Source organism: Armigeres subalbatus, chromosome 3 (genome assembly GCF_024139115.2).
Source record: "Armigeres subalbatus isolate Guangzhou_Male chromosome 3, GZ_Asu_2, whole genome shotgun sequence".
In the NCBI taxonomy this organism is placed as follows: Eukaryota; Metazoa; Arthropoda; class Insecta; order Diptera; family Culicidae; genus Armigeres; species Armigeres subalbatus.
The window spans coordinates 293,026,817-293,043,119 of NC_085141.1; the positions used below are offsets into that span (position 1 = coordinate 293,026,817).

General features: G+C 39.4%; 1 protein-coding gene across 16 annotated transcripts in view; it reads left to right on the forward strand.

Annotated features, from left to right (window-relative positions):
* The window catches only part of LOC134224841 (probable phospholipid-transporting ATPase IA), a 370,136-nt gene that overhangs the window by 203,285 nt on the left and 150,548 nt on the right, over nucleotides 1-16,303 (forward strand). For 3 of the 16 annotated variants that reach the window (XM_062704461.1, XM_062704459.1, XM_062704458.1), the window contains one exon: nucleotides 5,102-5,628. The exons of 12 other annotated variants lie outside the window; for them this stretch is intronic. In XM_062704461.1, coding sequence (XP_062560445.1) covers nucleotides 5,523-5,628 — 106 coding nt within the window. In that variant the 5' untranslated portion in view covers nucleotides 5,102-5,522. The remainder of the gene's footprint in view (nucleotides 1-5,101; nucleotides 5,629-16,303) is intronic. One more of the 16 variants, XM_062704460.1, reaches the window with a different exon arrangement.

The following is a 16,303-nucleotide window of genomic DNA, read 5'->3' on the forward strand; positions in this document are numbered from 1 at the left end:
TCTATCACTAGAAAATTTAAAAATATGAAAGCCCCGGGTGATGATGGTATTTTCTACATACTTATCAAAAAACTTCCTGAGAGCTCTTCATACTTTTTGGTTAATTTATTTAACAAATGTTGTCAATTGGCATACTTCCTAGATAAATGGAAAAACGCCAAAGTTGTTCCAATTTTGAAGCCGGACAAAAATTCAGCTGAGGCTTCTAGTTATCGCCCAATCAGTTTGCTTTCTTCAATAAGCAAACTGTTTGAAAAGACTATTTTAAATAGAATGATGGTGAATGATTAATGACAATTCTATTTTTGCTGATGAGCAATTTGGTTTACGCCATGGACATTCAACCACTCATCAGTTATTAAGAGTTACGGACTTAATTCGGCTCAACAAATCTGAAGGATATTCGACTGGAGTTGCTCTTCTTGATATAGAGAAAGCATTTGACAGTGTTTGGCATGAAGGTTTGATTGTAAAATTGATGAATTTTAATTTTCCTCTTTTTGATGTGGGATCATTCATTAGGTGGCATAATGAAGAGTTATTTTCGAATGTTTTTTTTTGCCATGACATATACGATTATTTTTTTTCGTGTAGTCATGTAAGAAGTACATATTCCAATAGTGATTGATAACATTATCTCTAGTGTCTATATCTATATGATTGTCTACACACTGACTGTGCGTTACATCAGCGCGAACTTTTAATCGAACTTTTATAGCAAAAGCTCGCTCACTGAAAACATGTGTATTGAATGTTGGAGTTCAAGACAAAATTTTCAAAACGACTTATCTGCTTTTGTAAACAAAGATTCCAACGACGATTTGACGAATCTGATAGCTCTCCCACGCAAACCAATACCATCAACAGGTAGCGGAATCCTTCACCTACCTATTGATGGTGTTGGTTTGCGTGGGAGAGCTATCAGATTCGTCAAATCGTCGTTTGAATCTTTGTTTACAAAAGCAGATAAGTCGTTTTGAAAATTTTGTCTTGAGTTGTCATGATATCTTCACGACAGTGTTGCCAGTATTTTTAACAGTAAGCACACTTAACAGTAAGCACAACAGTAAGCACAGCACTTTTTAACAGTAAGCACTCACACTGGCAGTCGAATGAATGAGTTTGTGCAGTAGTCGTCTGACAATGTCATTCTATGTTTTGAATAATCATGCGATGTTTGTCAACATTCGGACCGAAGTTGCTTCATGAAGATGAATATTTTAAGCTCCGATTTAAAGCATTCACGCTTTGTGCTGCTCAGTGAATACTTTATTATTATTATTATTTTTATAATAAAGAAATTTAAAAAAAATAAAGCATTCACTGAGCAGCACAAAGCGTATGAAATTTATCAAAATTCAGAAAGTTGAAGCTTGGATCCTACTTACGGTGTCGTACATTTATTTCGTAACAAACTAAGAGAGAAAAAGGATTTTTAAGCTTCATACCGACAAAAAATGTTTACAAAAATAAATCTGCTATGGGAGCAGAGGGGTTGAAAACGTGGTTATTTTAACGTTGCGTGCACGTTTAAATATCGCTACGTTTGCATTGGCGCTAGAGTTAATTTTTAAAAACAATGTGTTTTTCAAAATTCAAATAAAATAATGAGAATCGAACTTGTTAATATCTATCGTTTTTACCGAAGTACCACAAATGCTTGCTTGGTAGCCATGAAAATAACAATGAAGTTTAGTGTCGAGAGCACAATCGTGTATATTATTGTACAACAGTTGGTGTTGAAAACGCCTCCAAAAACTCCTTACTCTTGCTAGAAAATCCACTATGTGATCAACAGATGTTTTAGGGTAATATACGCTTAAATGGACCACTGTGCATAGTGGACTAATGTTTAAAACAGCGGCTTTTTAAAGGTACAATTCTTGGTCATTTTTGCATATTGTGCAATATGTTTAATATATCAGATAGAACATTTATTACGCAAGTCATGACACATGGGTTTCGAAAGTTATTCTCAAAATTACCTAGTTCAGGATAATGCTCTCCGAGTGACGTGAAAAATTGCTCGCGTTTGTTTATGAACCGCAAAATCTTGTATTTGCCACCCCAGCGCTTGGGAGATCACAATAGAGGACGCTTTTCTTTGTGGCAATCAAAAAAAAGATTGTATTTCACAATTCTGGATTGCTTGACCATGTTTGTAATGGCTTTCATGATACGGTTATCATTACTAATGACACCATTCAGCACTAGTTCCAAAGTGGTAATAACGCAACGAATAATGTTGAACTGTTCTGTGAGCTCTGCCATTAAAGCTTCGATGAAATTATCCTCTGCTGTCATCCTCGTCGTTGGTCGTTTCTTGTCCCACTTGTGATTACAACATTGCAAACTCTTGCTGCAATTTTTTGGCAGCAGTCAGCATGTTAGTGCCATTGTCGGTAGTACCTCTTCAGGACGTCAAGGATTCTATTCTTTAGAAACTGGGCGAGCTGGCTCTCGTGGACCTCTAGCATTGCTGGGAAATGAAATAACCATAGGCATGGTGTTACACGACATAAAAACGTAATTATAGCGAAGTTTCGCAATTAAGACATACTTTTGGCTTTTAACTGGCGCAGTTCTGGAAATAGTCTACATACAATATATACAAATTTTCAAAATGTTATGTGGGCCAAGTATACGAGGGGGAAGGAAGTCTATGCAATTACATTCCAGGAGGTCAACTGCACCCACCGTTCGAGCATTTTGATCAATGTGATATATAAGAAGGCTTGAATTCACTTAATCAGCACCTCCTTATATGCCACATTGGTCAAATGCTCGGAGCGGTGGGTGCAGTTGACCTCCAGAAATGTCAAATCAGAGACTAACCCGCAGGCAAGCTGGCGGCCATTACCACTCGCGGAAAACTGGATAATGGTCAAATCTAGTTTATTTGAGCTGGATAACCCCTAAATTTCCACGAAAAATAAAATAGACGAATCCAAGTACAAATTAGAAGAAGACACACGACGGTGTTAACTTTGATAGATCCTACAGCGCAGCATAGGAAGATCATTTTAAAATGCTAATAATAAATTCTACACAAATTGTAATTAAAATCTGATTGACGTATGATACGGAAAAAGATCCGAAGTTTATGATGGATACATTTTTGGAAAATATACAAAAAAATGAGATAAGCTTCTAAATAAGTACTTCAGAACTTTTTTTCGTCGTACATCAATCAGATTTTAATTACAATTTGTCTAGAATTTATTACAAGCATTTTAAAATGATCTTCCTATGCTGCGCTGTAGGATCTGTCAAAGTTAACACCGTCGTGTGTTTTCTTCTTATTTTTACTTGGATTCGTCTATATCGATAGTGAAAGTTGATTCTACCAAAACATGTAAAAAGGGCCTATCTTATTTTTGTAAACAACCACGTTCATGTCTTTGTATCCCTGTCCAGCCGGGGAGAAGTATGGTAAGTAAGTAAGTTCGCATGGGTAGATTAAACAAAGCTCTGGAAGAGACACAAACGTCTTTGTTAATATCAGATAGGGTTTTTCTACATGTAATGATAGAATTCTCGCTTAACTTTTCAAAAGGACCTAAGTAACATTTTTTCATGAATTAATTGGAATAGCGCAATCAACAGAAAAACATAAAAGCTTTTGATTGCAGTACTCAAAATAATTCATGAAAAAAATGTTACTTAGGTCCTTTTGAAAAGTTAAGCGAGAATTGTTCGGTAAAACGTTAATATGTAATAGAAGTCGATATTCTTACCCAGATTATGACACACCATGACTCCATTTGGTTCGTATTGTGCGTTTACGCCTAGCACATGTCTGTTGCAGCGCACCGCAGAATCCACTTTCAGAGATACAAGCCTTCCGCGCATCTCGTTGGTGAGCCAATCAACAAGTCTAGACATGACAGCTCGGATGCTTGTTTTGATGTTGTCACGATTAATTGTGATGCCTAGGGCCTCCGGAATGCAGACTATTCGAAGCAATTCTGCGGAAGATTATTCACAGTAACAAGCTCCACGCTTGCATGGATCATTGTTTCATGGTGGATTGCGACCGGTCGCTTTGCGATCACTTTTTTCTGTTTAGAAGGCTAGTTTTCTGTATCAAAGAAACCGTGAATCCGCGCCAGCTCTTCGTGAACCAAACGGAAATGTCTTATAAAATTTCCTCCTTCGTACCGCGTCTGCTCATATTGGCAGCTATTTTTTGAGTCAATGTTATAATTTAATCGATCGGCCACTTTTTTATTAGCTCTCAGGCGGTAGACGCGTATGTACGCTTCCTGAGCTCTCCGCTTCTCGAAGCCTTCAACTTCAACGGTGACATTTTGCAGCACTGGGTGATTCATTCAATCTTTTTAGTTTATGTTGAAAAAAAAATTTAATAAATAATTTTACTATCACTGGTCTCTGAATGTCTTTTGCCGAAAATATCTATTGTTACCCTAAACAGCTATACACGATACACATCCTAGAGGCATTCCGCTTTTACTATTAGTCACTTCACTTCCGTTGCGTTATCTACTATCTACGTGGGCTTCGTGGCCGTGCGGTTAGCGACGTTCGTCTAGACGCATGTGCTGTGAAGTGTGGGCTCGATTCCCACCCCGGTAAGGAGAAAACTTTTCGTAAAAGCGAAAAGCTCTCCACTGGTCCACTGGGTGTTGTGTAAATGTCCTGTCCGTTGTCTCATGCTAGATGTTAAGTGTTCAGTCTGTGCGACCTCTGGTCGAAGACGGTGATTCTGTCTTTTTATAAGTCACTTCAATGTTTTCCAGGAAACGTGCTCAATACAATATATATGTATTACAAAAACGTAACACGAAAAAAACTCGTACTCTGTAAACATGCATCGTATTACTTACTGTGTAATTTTCAACTAGTCAACCATCACGAAACAAATGGACGAGTTTTCTTTTCGCAGTTCATTGCATTTTTCTTGGAAAAGTTCTTCGTTTGCCATTGCAACTGTCCCGTTGCATCCCATTCACAAACGACAGTTACACCTCGGACGTACCCATTATTGTGACCAGTGTCAATTATTCACGAACAAGAAAACACACTCTGAGGGAGAACTCCCAATCAATAATGGTTACTAACAAAACGGTTTTCCTTCCAGGTCAGATGCTAGCAGTGCTCGTTCAGTGCAAGTGTTCAAGTGTTTTAAATTGTCAGCGTGAAGCAATTGGAGGCATTATGGCTTACGTAAGAGTGTTTGAAAATTTGTTTGTGTCCTCGGAACTATTCATCCAGCAATTTTTATCAGTGGCCATGCAATGTGATCATAAAAGGCACCATCAGCACCATTATTGAGGGAATGTGAGTGATTGAGTCCGCACGGGTTTATACAAGAAACGGCATTTTTATGACTCGTGGCAGCCTTTCTGTCGCCACGATTAGAACTGGCATCCTGTCCTCCGTGTTCTTCTTCAAAAGCCCGAACGGGAGCAGTGATCATTAAAGGCTCTTGTATTGTAGTAGGTGTAGTGTGTCACTGCTTATGTTGCAGAAGAGGAATCGCCACCCAGTAAGTTCGAAATATGCAACAGGCGCTACATTCCTTCAATGGATTTGTCAACAGGATCCGGAGGAGCCATTACATTCCGCAGTTCTGCGGGAAGACGAATGCCAAGGCGAGTCAACGAAGTAAGTCGAAAAAATGTATTTGCTTTGGTTACAACAGTCATAGCATATAATGACAGTTTTGGTTTATCCTTGGGTTTATCTCACTATCAAATTTACCTTTAAGGGTTTGATTCTGTCTCTAATAAAATAAATAGGAACATTAAAACTTAACATGACATGATATTAGAAATACTTTTAAAATGTGAAAAACATCAATCAATTTTTGATAATGACCAGGGATTTAATCAATGCTTTTTACCAGACAATACCACCTTCACAATATGTATAATAATAACCCAAGAACAGTGGCGCCGGGAGTGGGTGGGACAGGTAGGACATGTCCTACGCATGAAAATACCTGGGTAGGACAGTCGAAGCATTGTCCTACCCATGATTATGGTAAGAACATACCATATGGATAACTAAAAGATCCAATACTATCAATACAATTTTAAATTTTAGATCTATAAAAATATCATTAAAGCGTTTTAAAGCTAATCAGAGGTTTGAAAGTTTATCAGAGGTTAAACTGACAATCGTGGAGGTTTTCATGGATTGAAGTAGAAATCTTTTCCAAATAGCTTCTCAGAGTCAATGAGGAATTGTTTTCATTCCAAAAAGTGCTCAATGATGTATTGAAGTTTCTAATAGTTTTTGCTCATTCATAAAATTGTTGAAAACTTTCTGGGAGTACGTAATTATGTCTACTAGGTCAGGGTGGCTCAGAGAGTTTCTGAAATTTTAAAAAGAATTGACAAGCTGACTGGTGAATTAATCTAAAGTTAAATATCTAAACAAGGATGTAGCTTAGCTTAACTAAGCTGTACTGTAGTTGTTAATGGTTGCTTATGCGTGACTGATCAGAACTGGTGTAAATTGCGATCCAAGTGAATAAAGTTTGCCGAGAAAATCTCTGCATCCCCACAATACCACGGAAAAGAAATTTCGTTAACTCGGTAAGGTAGATGAACAAAAGATGAAAAGTGATGTAGTATATGCCAGACATCCTGTCTATAAGGCACAAGCTGTTTAGTCACTAGACTGCTGAGCTAATCTCCAAAAGTTGGGACACTAAACAATATGAGAGAACAATCGCAGAAATATGCAAATATGAAGCAGTTTATGATGGTTGTAGCATATCCAGATATCTGGTAGCTATGAGAAGGAAGCTGAAAGCTTCTAAGAGTTTATTGAAATCTGTAGAAATCGAAAATATACCTACGTTTGCATGAAATCTTAGAAGTTAGAATGAAAAATAGTATTGAACAAAATATATTTTAGTTACCAGATAAAGATTGTCGCTTCGGTTCCCACACATTGAAGATTGTTGGACGATCATAAGCTTTACTAGCAGATCGTAGCAGAATTTATGAAGATTTCTGAAGATTAGAATTCCTAGATGTTGGCGATAATTGCTTGAAATCATCCAAAATTTCATAAAATTTATAAAAATCTATAATCATTTGAAAAATAATTCCTATAAAAAAATTGAAGACAAGCTTTTTAGAAATGTTCTATAAACACTGGAAATGTGATGATTATCTTAAATGTTATAGGCAAGGAATGTAATTGCAGAAAACAAGCAACAAAAGAGAATAGCGATAACTTATGCAGAGGATAAATAGGTACAATGTTGCGTTCCATTTTATTTGCAATAAACATGGAGTGGTAATTGTTGTGAACTTTTCAAACTGCGATAACTTGTATATTTAGTAAGTAGTAAGTAAAACACAAATAATGTCAACAGATGGTTTAGTTTATGTTTAAACATTGATGACTGATATTTATTTACCCGAAAACATCAACGAAAACCGACTACATTGCTAAATGTGCGGCAGGCGATCATTGTCCTATTCTGTTGCAGTTTAGGAGAAACGCTTATTGCGAGTTGAGTTTGTCCTAACATTTACGAGAGAGGACAATGTTATTGTCATTAGCAATGTTGTTATTTTACATTCCCTGACTAAATGACTCATTTAGTGGAGTTTAATAACTTATTTGAGCATGTCTGAAAAAAAATTTTGAAGTCCGAGAGGATCTACGGAAAGTCGCTGAAATTCCATAAAAGTATTTTATAGGTTTGAGTTTTTGTCCTACCCACGTCTCGGAACGTGGCCGCGCCTCTGTCCAAGAATATACTACGCAAACAAATGAATGACGAGTTCTGTTATGATAATACTAAAATAGTAGTCATTGATGATAATAACCACATCAGGTATTCGAGAGACATTGAATACTACGTCAATACCTCGTCTAAGTTAAGTTATTCGACAAGGATGATGTATTTATAATGGTCACCTAAATTTCTGATAAATACATCAATCAAATGCCATACCTACTTGAGGTACATACAGTGAACTTTGCCTTATTCGATGTGCATCCTGGTTACTGTAATCAGTTTCTTGTTCTGAATTTCAATAATAATAACGAGAAGCCAACCCCAACAAACATTGATTTTTTTTTGTTAAATATCTTGGCTGTGCATATGGACAAATTGATATAAAATTTGCGAAAAAGAATCCACGTGTCTTGGAGGGACTCACTCGAACCCTCAACCTACTCTCTAGACAGGCGTGATAACCCCTACACAACAAGACCACTTAAAGGTCACGTTTGCGGAAAAGCCATCAGAATCCGAGTACCAACCTCCACCGCGGTTAGCTCTCTTTTTTGCAAATTGAATATCTTTCGGATGCTTGATTTGTCCACACACTTAATCTGCATTTTATTTCTCGGTAATATAAATTGACGAACACGATCGTTAAAGCTTATTTTTACTGATATCTCGTGAATAAATATGACGTTTACTCAAGTAACTGAGACTCGGCAATCAAGTTTGCAATAGTGATTGGTAGTTTGGAGTTTAACCGAGTTTCGGCAAACCCTTTCTTTCAGACGAATAACCTCTAACGTGCTCCATTGCTGTTAAAAACATGTGAAGAAGCAAAAAGCAATGGAAACATTAAACAATCATCTTTAAATTTTTCTGGTAAGCATTTAATCTGATTTAAAATACCTATCCGGACACGACACTATTCTGTTGTAAATTTACAATTCATTTAACGTATACATTTGCGTATACAGAAACATTAAAAGTAAAGGTACTTATGAAAGTTTTTTTTTTCAGCTCCAGTTGTATTTCACACACTTTCCATGCGCGAAGAAGTCAAAATAAGCGTATTAGACATCGTTGGCAACATCAGGAACCTAGGAAAAAAGACCGTTTGGGTAGCACCCTTTATTCCCGTCCCTAACGTTAACTACAGAAATTCTTGTTTTAAGCTTTTAGTGGAATGTATTTCCAATTCTAGGTTTTTCTTAGATGGTTAGTATTTACAAGTTGTTGGAAAGTTAAACAATAATTCTAAGAGTTATGAACGTTGGGAACGGAGGAAAAGTGTGCTGATCCTTTCCCTTGTGGAATCGTGGAATAATGTTAGATGGCTGCCTAATCGAATGGACATCCTGTTCATTTTGGTACTTTTATCTATTCAAACCCGAATACGGATTCGCACTGCTGGTTATAATTTTTAAAGTTTTACTTGCACAATATGTACAACAGCAAAAAAATGACTAAAATATACTCCACATTGATATTGATCAATGTTTTTAATTTTTGTTTTAATTCATCTGGAAATATTATCTAGAAATAATTATTCACTGAATTTCGGCAAAGCACTTTACCGATTAGTTCAGCAACACGTTACCGAACGGCACGGCAAATTTTGACAGCTGGTTGATGTCAAACAGTGTACGACCAATCGGTAATTTGAACTTTCACCGAGATTTTTACCGAGATATCAGCTGTTGGATTCTCGGCAATTTATTTTGCCGGCCTCGGCGAAAAATTTTAAGTGTGCAATCTCCACTGCCGCTAACCGCAAGTCAGACTTATCTGCATATGGACGCCATATCCAGATAAGTCTGACTTGCGGTTAGCGGCAGTCCACATCTGCTTTACTGTTGTATATCCACAGTAAAGCGAGTGCACATTGTTTATTAAACGGGCTGGGCGGGCTGGTATAGAATGCGAATCAATCGCACTCTGCTGTGCCAAAGGCTTGCTTGGCTAAAGCATTTGATGAGTTTGATTGCCTTACGTAAGCGTAAGCCTTACGGATGGACGGATGGCGTGATAACCCCTACACAACAAGACCACTTAAAAACATTGAATGCTGATAAAGGTCTCATTTAGCCAAATAAAAGCTACTTGAGCTAAAAAACAAGCTTATTTAGCACAGATTGTTTGTTGGACTGTGATAGGAACGCAAAAGACGGAATTCTAAATGGATGTAAGAAACAAGTTTTTCCTGCATTTCCAATTCTAACAGTTACTGCTAGACGAGTCAAGTTGAAGGTACAGGATTGAAATTGAAACGGTATGAAAATCCATTTCCTGTTCTAGCGATTGCTGGAAAATGGAAAATATAAAAAGATACAAAGTAGGAGAATGAAATTGGCCATAGATCGAACCCACGGCTTCCTGCGTATGAGGCAGAAAAGGTAGCCATATGACTACCAAGCACGCTTTGCTGAACACATTTGTTTTCAAATCCCAAATAAGGTACAGTGGGGTAAGTGGGTAAAGGATATCGTATAGTTCATGTTCATCAAGTCATAAAAGTTGGATATAATATTAAAATTGATCATATTTATGACATAACGAATCATCTATCCAATCTTTATATGACTGCGAACAAGATTTTTGAAAAATACATTTAGGATACAAAATATTTGGAAAACAAAAAAATCGGTTTCAATTTTTCACTTGCCCCACAAGTGGGGTAAGTGAAAAAAAGATTTTAAAAGAGGATTTTTCAATATAAGAACACATTTTCTGTTCATATATTTCATGCAAATGATAATTATATTGAATAGAACATAACTGTGATCTGTTGTGATGCTTTTTGGCACTTCATGAAAGTCAAAGGGCACTAGAGTGCCTCCATTAAATGATTTTTATGTTTTTATGTTTTCTTTACTTGAATTTTTTGAGATCTAATATCTCATCTCCATTTGTGTCTAACACTACTTTTTATTTCAGGTTTATAGTAAGATAATGAACCTTGGCAATAATGCAGAGAAATTATGTTTGAAATATTCATCAAACCTGGAATCATATTGTGTTTCATTAACAATCCACTTATGATTTCAGTAGAAGAGTCTACATTAATAAATAAATAAATTTTATGAATTTCAACTAAATAAATCATAATTGTTGATATATTAGCAATAGTAGTGATTGTTGTATTTAAGCTATATAAATAACATTTGTTCACGAATTATTTATCAAACATGGATTATTTAAAACACTGACACGCATGGCACTTTGGGTTCCTGATTTAGTATTACCATGTATCATTGTAATAACCAAAAGCCTTCGAATGAGTTCGAATTGGTATCATTTGTTTATAGGTATACGCTTAATAGAAATTATTTGTTTGGAAAAATAGAGAAATGCATTCAGTGTCGGAAAATTTTCACTTGCCCCACCCATGGTAAAAACAAGCAAAGCAATAAAACATTTTTTTAAATTTTTTCGATGTTCATATCAATATTTTTGGGGCTGGAATTCAAAACTACAAAGAAAATCAACTTATCAATGCACTAATTGAATGTGTTATGGAAACCAACATAAAAAAATATTTGTATTTATTGACACGCAAAACAACTTGTGCAAAAGATAAACTTGAAAGGTTAATAAACTTTTACTCTCGCATGTTGAAATGGTTCATTATTTCATGTTTCACTTATTCAACGCATTGATTTGAATGGCCTTGTATGATTGTGAAGTGAAATTGAATAATTCTGTGCTTCATCAGTGAAATACTTGCGTTTTTTTCACTTACCCCATTTACCCACTTACCCCACTGTACCTTAGCTGTAAAAGACGGCACTTTTAAATCGCACATTTCCTGAGATATCTAACAAAACTGGTTGTCCCATATATCATCACCCAGCGGATATAATCCAAACTATTTTTTTTTAACTTTATTAATGTGTTTTTTAATCTATAGATTAAGTTCAACACCGATAATCCAAACTATACAGTTTTCAGTATAATGATTTTCATTCTCCAACAGCTGTGTAGAAGACGTCCACTTTCTAACATTATAGATCCGGGGATAAACAATAAAACTGATGGTCTCACATGCACTGGCACTACTCTGCGGATGAATCTTAAAATATACAATTTCTCAACATATTGATTTACAATCCACGAACAACTTTATAGAAGACAGAAGGCAAATTTCTAAATTCCACAGATTTCTAGATATCAAACTAAAGTGATTACTCATATACAGTAGCGAATGAATTCTGAACTAAACAATTTCTCAACATATTGGTTTCCAATCCTCGAACAACTTTGTAGAAGACGGCAACTTTCTGAATCCAACAGATCCCGAGATTTCGAAGAAATGATCTCTCATATACAATAGCGTCTTCTTGCAGATAAATTCTAAACTACAGTAGCCGTTCGAGGCAGCAGGGACTATGTCCAAGGGCTTGACGATCCCTCCCCAGGCCATCTGCGAGTTGTGGGGCTTGCCTAGGATGTGGTGGGGTTTGACAGTGGGCCCTGTTAAACCTCTATATAAAGCTGCATGTATCCGCAAGTAGGCCCCACCAAAGCGACCGTGTGCCGCTCAAAGCGCACAAGCCCATGTCCTGGTGTTAGGTGGGACGCTAAACAGCCCTGACACGACGGCCCTCCGACGAGACAGGAGGTTTGCGCAGGCCCAATAAGCCGCCTGGAAAACCAAACATTACGAACAATATAAGAGATAATGCGACTCGATATAATCGGCAAAGACCTAGGCGACGAATAAAGGATCACGATTGGAACATGGAACTACAAGTCGCTAGGTTTCGCAGGTTGCGACAGGATGAACTACGATGAATTACATCCCCGCAAATTCGACGTCGTGGCGCTGCAGGAGATTTGCTGGACAGGACAGAAAGTGTGGAAAAGCGGGCATCGAGCGGCTACCTTCTACCAAAGCTGTGGCACCACCAACGAGCTGGGAACCGGCTTCATAGTGCTGGGTAAGATGCGCCAACGCGTGATTGGGTGGCAGCCAATCAACGCAAGGATGTGCAAGCTGAGGATTAAAGGCCGTTTCTTCAACTATAGCATCATCAACGTGAACTGCCCACACGAAGGGAGACCCGACGACGAGAAAGAAGCGTTCTACGCACAGCTGGAGCAGACATACGATGGATGCCCACTGCGGGACGTCAAAATCGTCATCGGTGACATGAACGCTCAGGTAGAAAGGGAGGAAATGTATAGACCGGTCATCGGACCGGATAGTCTGCACACCGTATCGAATGACAACGGCCAACGATGAATAAACTTCGCAGCCTCCCGCGGAATGATAGTCCGAAGCACCTTCTTTCCCCGCAAAAATATCCACAAGGCCACATGGAGATCACCTAACCAAGAAACGGAAAACCAAATCGACCACGTTCTAATCGACGGTAAATTCTTCTCCGACATCACGAACGTCCGCACTTACCGCAGTGCGAATACTGAATCCGACCACTACCTCAATGCCGTATGCCTGCGCTCAAAACTCGACGGTGTACAACACGCGTCGAAGTCGGACGCCGCGGCTCAACATTGGGCGACTACAAGACGGTAGACTAGCCCAAGAATACGCACAGCAGCTGGAAGTGGCACTCCTAACGGAAGAGCAGCTAGGCGCAGCGTCTCTTGAAGATGGCTGAAGAGATATTCGATCCGCCATTGGTAGCACCGCAACCGCTGCACTTGGCACGGTGCCCCCGGATCAGAGAAACGACTGGTATGACGGCGAATGTGAGCAGTTAGTAGAAAAGAAGAATGCAGCATGGGCGAGATTGCTGCAACACCGCACGAGGGCGAACGAGGCACGATATAAACAGGCGCGGAACAGACAAAACTCGATTTTCCGGAGGAAAAAGCGTCAGCAGGAAGATCGAGACCGTGAAGAGACGGAGCAACTGTACCGCGCTAATAACACACGAAAGTTCTATGAGCAGTTAAACCGTTCACGTAAAGGCCACGTGCCGCAGCCTGATATGTGTAAGGACATAAACGGGAACCTTCTTACCAACGAGCGTGAGGTGATCCAAAGGTGGCGGCAGCACTACGAAGAACACCTGAATGGCGATGTGGCAGACGAAGATGGCGGTATGGTGATGGACCTGGGAGAACGCGCGCAGGATATAATTTTACCTGCTCCGAATCTCCAGGAAATCCTGGAGGAGATTGGCCGGCTGAAGAACAACAAAGCCCCTGGGGTTGACCAACTACCAGGAGAGCTATTTAAACACGGTGGTGAGGCACTGGCTAGAGCGCTGCACTGGGTCATTACCAAAATTTGGGAGGAGGAAGTTTTGCCGCAGGAGTGGATGGAAGGTGTCTTGTGTCCCATCTACAAAAAGGGCGATAAGCTGGATTGTAGCAACTACCGCGCAATCACATTGCTGAACGCCGCCTACGCCGGTACTCTCCCAAATTTTATGCCGTCGACTAGCACCAATTGCAAGGGAGCTCGTGGGGCAGTATCAGGCGGGTTTTATGGGCGAACGCTCCACCACGGACCAGGTGTTCGCCATTCGCCAAGTACTGCAGAAATGCCGCGAATACAACGTGCCCACACATCATCTATTCATCGACTTTAAAGCCGCATATGATACAATCGATCGGGACCAGCTATGGCAACTAAAGCACGAACACGGTTTTCCGGATAAACTGACACGGTTGATCAAAGCGACGATGGATCGGGTGATGTGCGTAGTTCGAGTTTCAGGGGCATTCTCGAGTCCCTTCGAAACCCGCAGAGGGTTACGGCAAGGTGATGGTCTCTCGTGTCTGCTGTTCAACATCGCTTTGGAAGGGGTAATACGAAGAGCAGGGATTAACACGAGTGGTACAATTTTCAATAAGTCCGTCCAGCTATTTGGCTTCGCCGACGACATAGATATTATGACACGTAACTTTGAGAAGATGGAGGAAGCCTACATCAGAGTGAAGAGAGAAGCTAAGCGGATCGGACTAGTTATCAACACGTCGAAGACGAAGTACATGATAGGAAGAGGTTCAAGAGAAGACAATGTGAGCCACCCACCGCGAGTTTGCATCGGTGGTGGTTAATAGGTGGATATCGAGGTGGTTGAAGAATTTGTGTACTTGGGCTCACTGGTGACTGCCGAAAATGATACCAGCAGAGAAAATCGGGGACGCATAGTGGCTGGAAATCGTACGTACTTTGGACTCCGCAAGACGCTCCGATCGAATAGAGTTCGCCGTCATACCAAACTGACAATCTACAAAACGCTCATTAGACCGGTAGTCCTCTACGGACACGAGACCTGGACGATGCTCGTGGAGGACCAACGCGCACTTGGAGTTTTCGAAAGGAAAGTGCTGCGTACCACCTATATGGTGGGGTGCAGATGGTGGACGGTACGTGGAGGAGGCGAATGAACCACGAGTTGCACGAGCTGCTGGGAGAATCATCCATCGTTCACACTGCGAAAATCGGACGACTGCGGTGGGCCGAGCACGTAGCCAGAATGTCGGACAGTAACCCCACAGACAAACAGACATAACAGATTTAACATCCACTCATCAAATTCATCGTCGTTTAAACACTAACGACATCTGTTGATTTCAGTTAGTTGGGAAAATCATGAACCAGATGGCGGTAGTGAGCAAACGTCAAACTAGATCAAAACCGATGTGCGCGCCACGATTTATCGATTGGCCAACTAATGATTATTTGAATTGACCATTAAATCAGTGAACGATGGAAATTTGACGAGTGTTATGTCTGTTTGTCTGTGATAACCCGGTGAAAATGGTTCTCGACAACGATCCGACGGGCACAAGAAGGCGAGGTGCGCAGCGGGCAAGGTGGATCGATCAGGTGGAAGATGACTTGCGGACCCTCCGTATACTGCGTGGTTGGCGACGTGTAGCCATGGACCGAGCCGAATGGAGAAGACTCTTGTATACCGCACAGGCCACTTCGGCCTTAGTCTGAATAAATAATAAATGATAAAGGAATCGAGTCCCCCCTCCACTCTTGGGTATGGCGATATTTTGTTAATTCTAACTGGTTTTTCTGCACAGCCAGTGGCAACCACGGTAGCATTTTAACGTCATCGTATAGCTTCCGTTAATGGTTGCAGGTAAATACAAAAATACAAACGTCGATTATCGTATTATCCCACCCCCCTGGCGTCCTATACTATCACAAGGGGTTTGACAATAGCCACCATGTCCACGGACGGTAGCTTTTTACCGTCCGTTGTTATTGTACGAAAATAAGCATCATGTGTTTTGTTTACTATTTGTTTTGGTTAAATCTGAAAATTGTTTTCAAAATAATTTGCAAGATTTACATCTTTGACCTTGGGACTTGTGTTATTTGATGATAAAATATAATAAACTTACGAATTGGAGTGAATCTACAGGTGAAATCAAACGCTACACAAAATCATATTTCGTAACTTGTTCTTCCGCTCCGAATCAAACAAAAGATATTATTATTGTTTATACTGTGGTGAGCATCACAGTTGAAATGGTCCGGGGATGCAAATCGAATAACATTCATTAGTGACATTGAAATGAAATAAATGGAGTGTTGAAAGATGTTTTAGGATTATATTTACATGTCCATAATAGCTGGTATTATTTTTAACG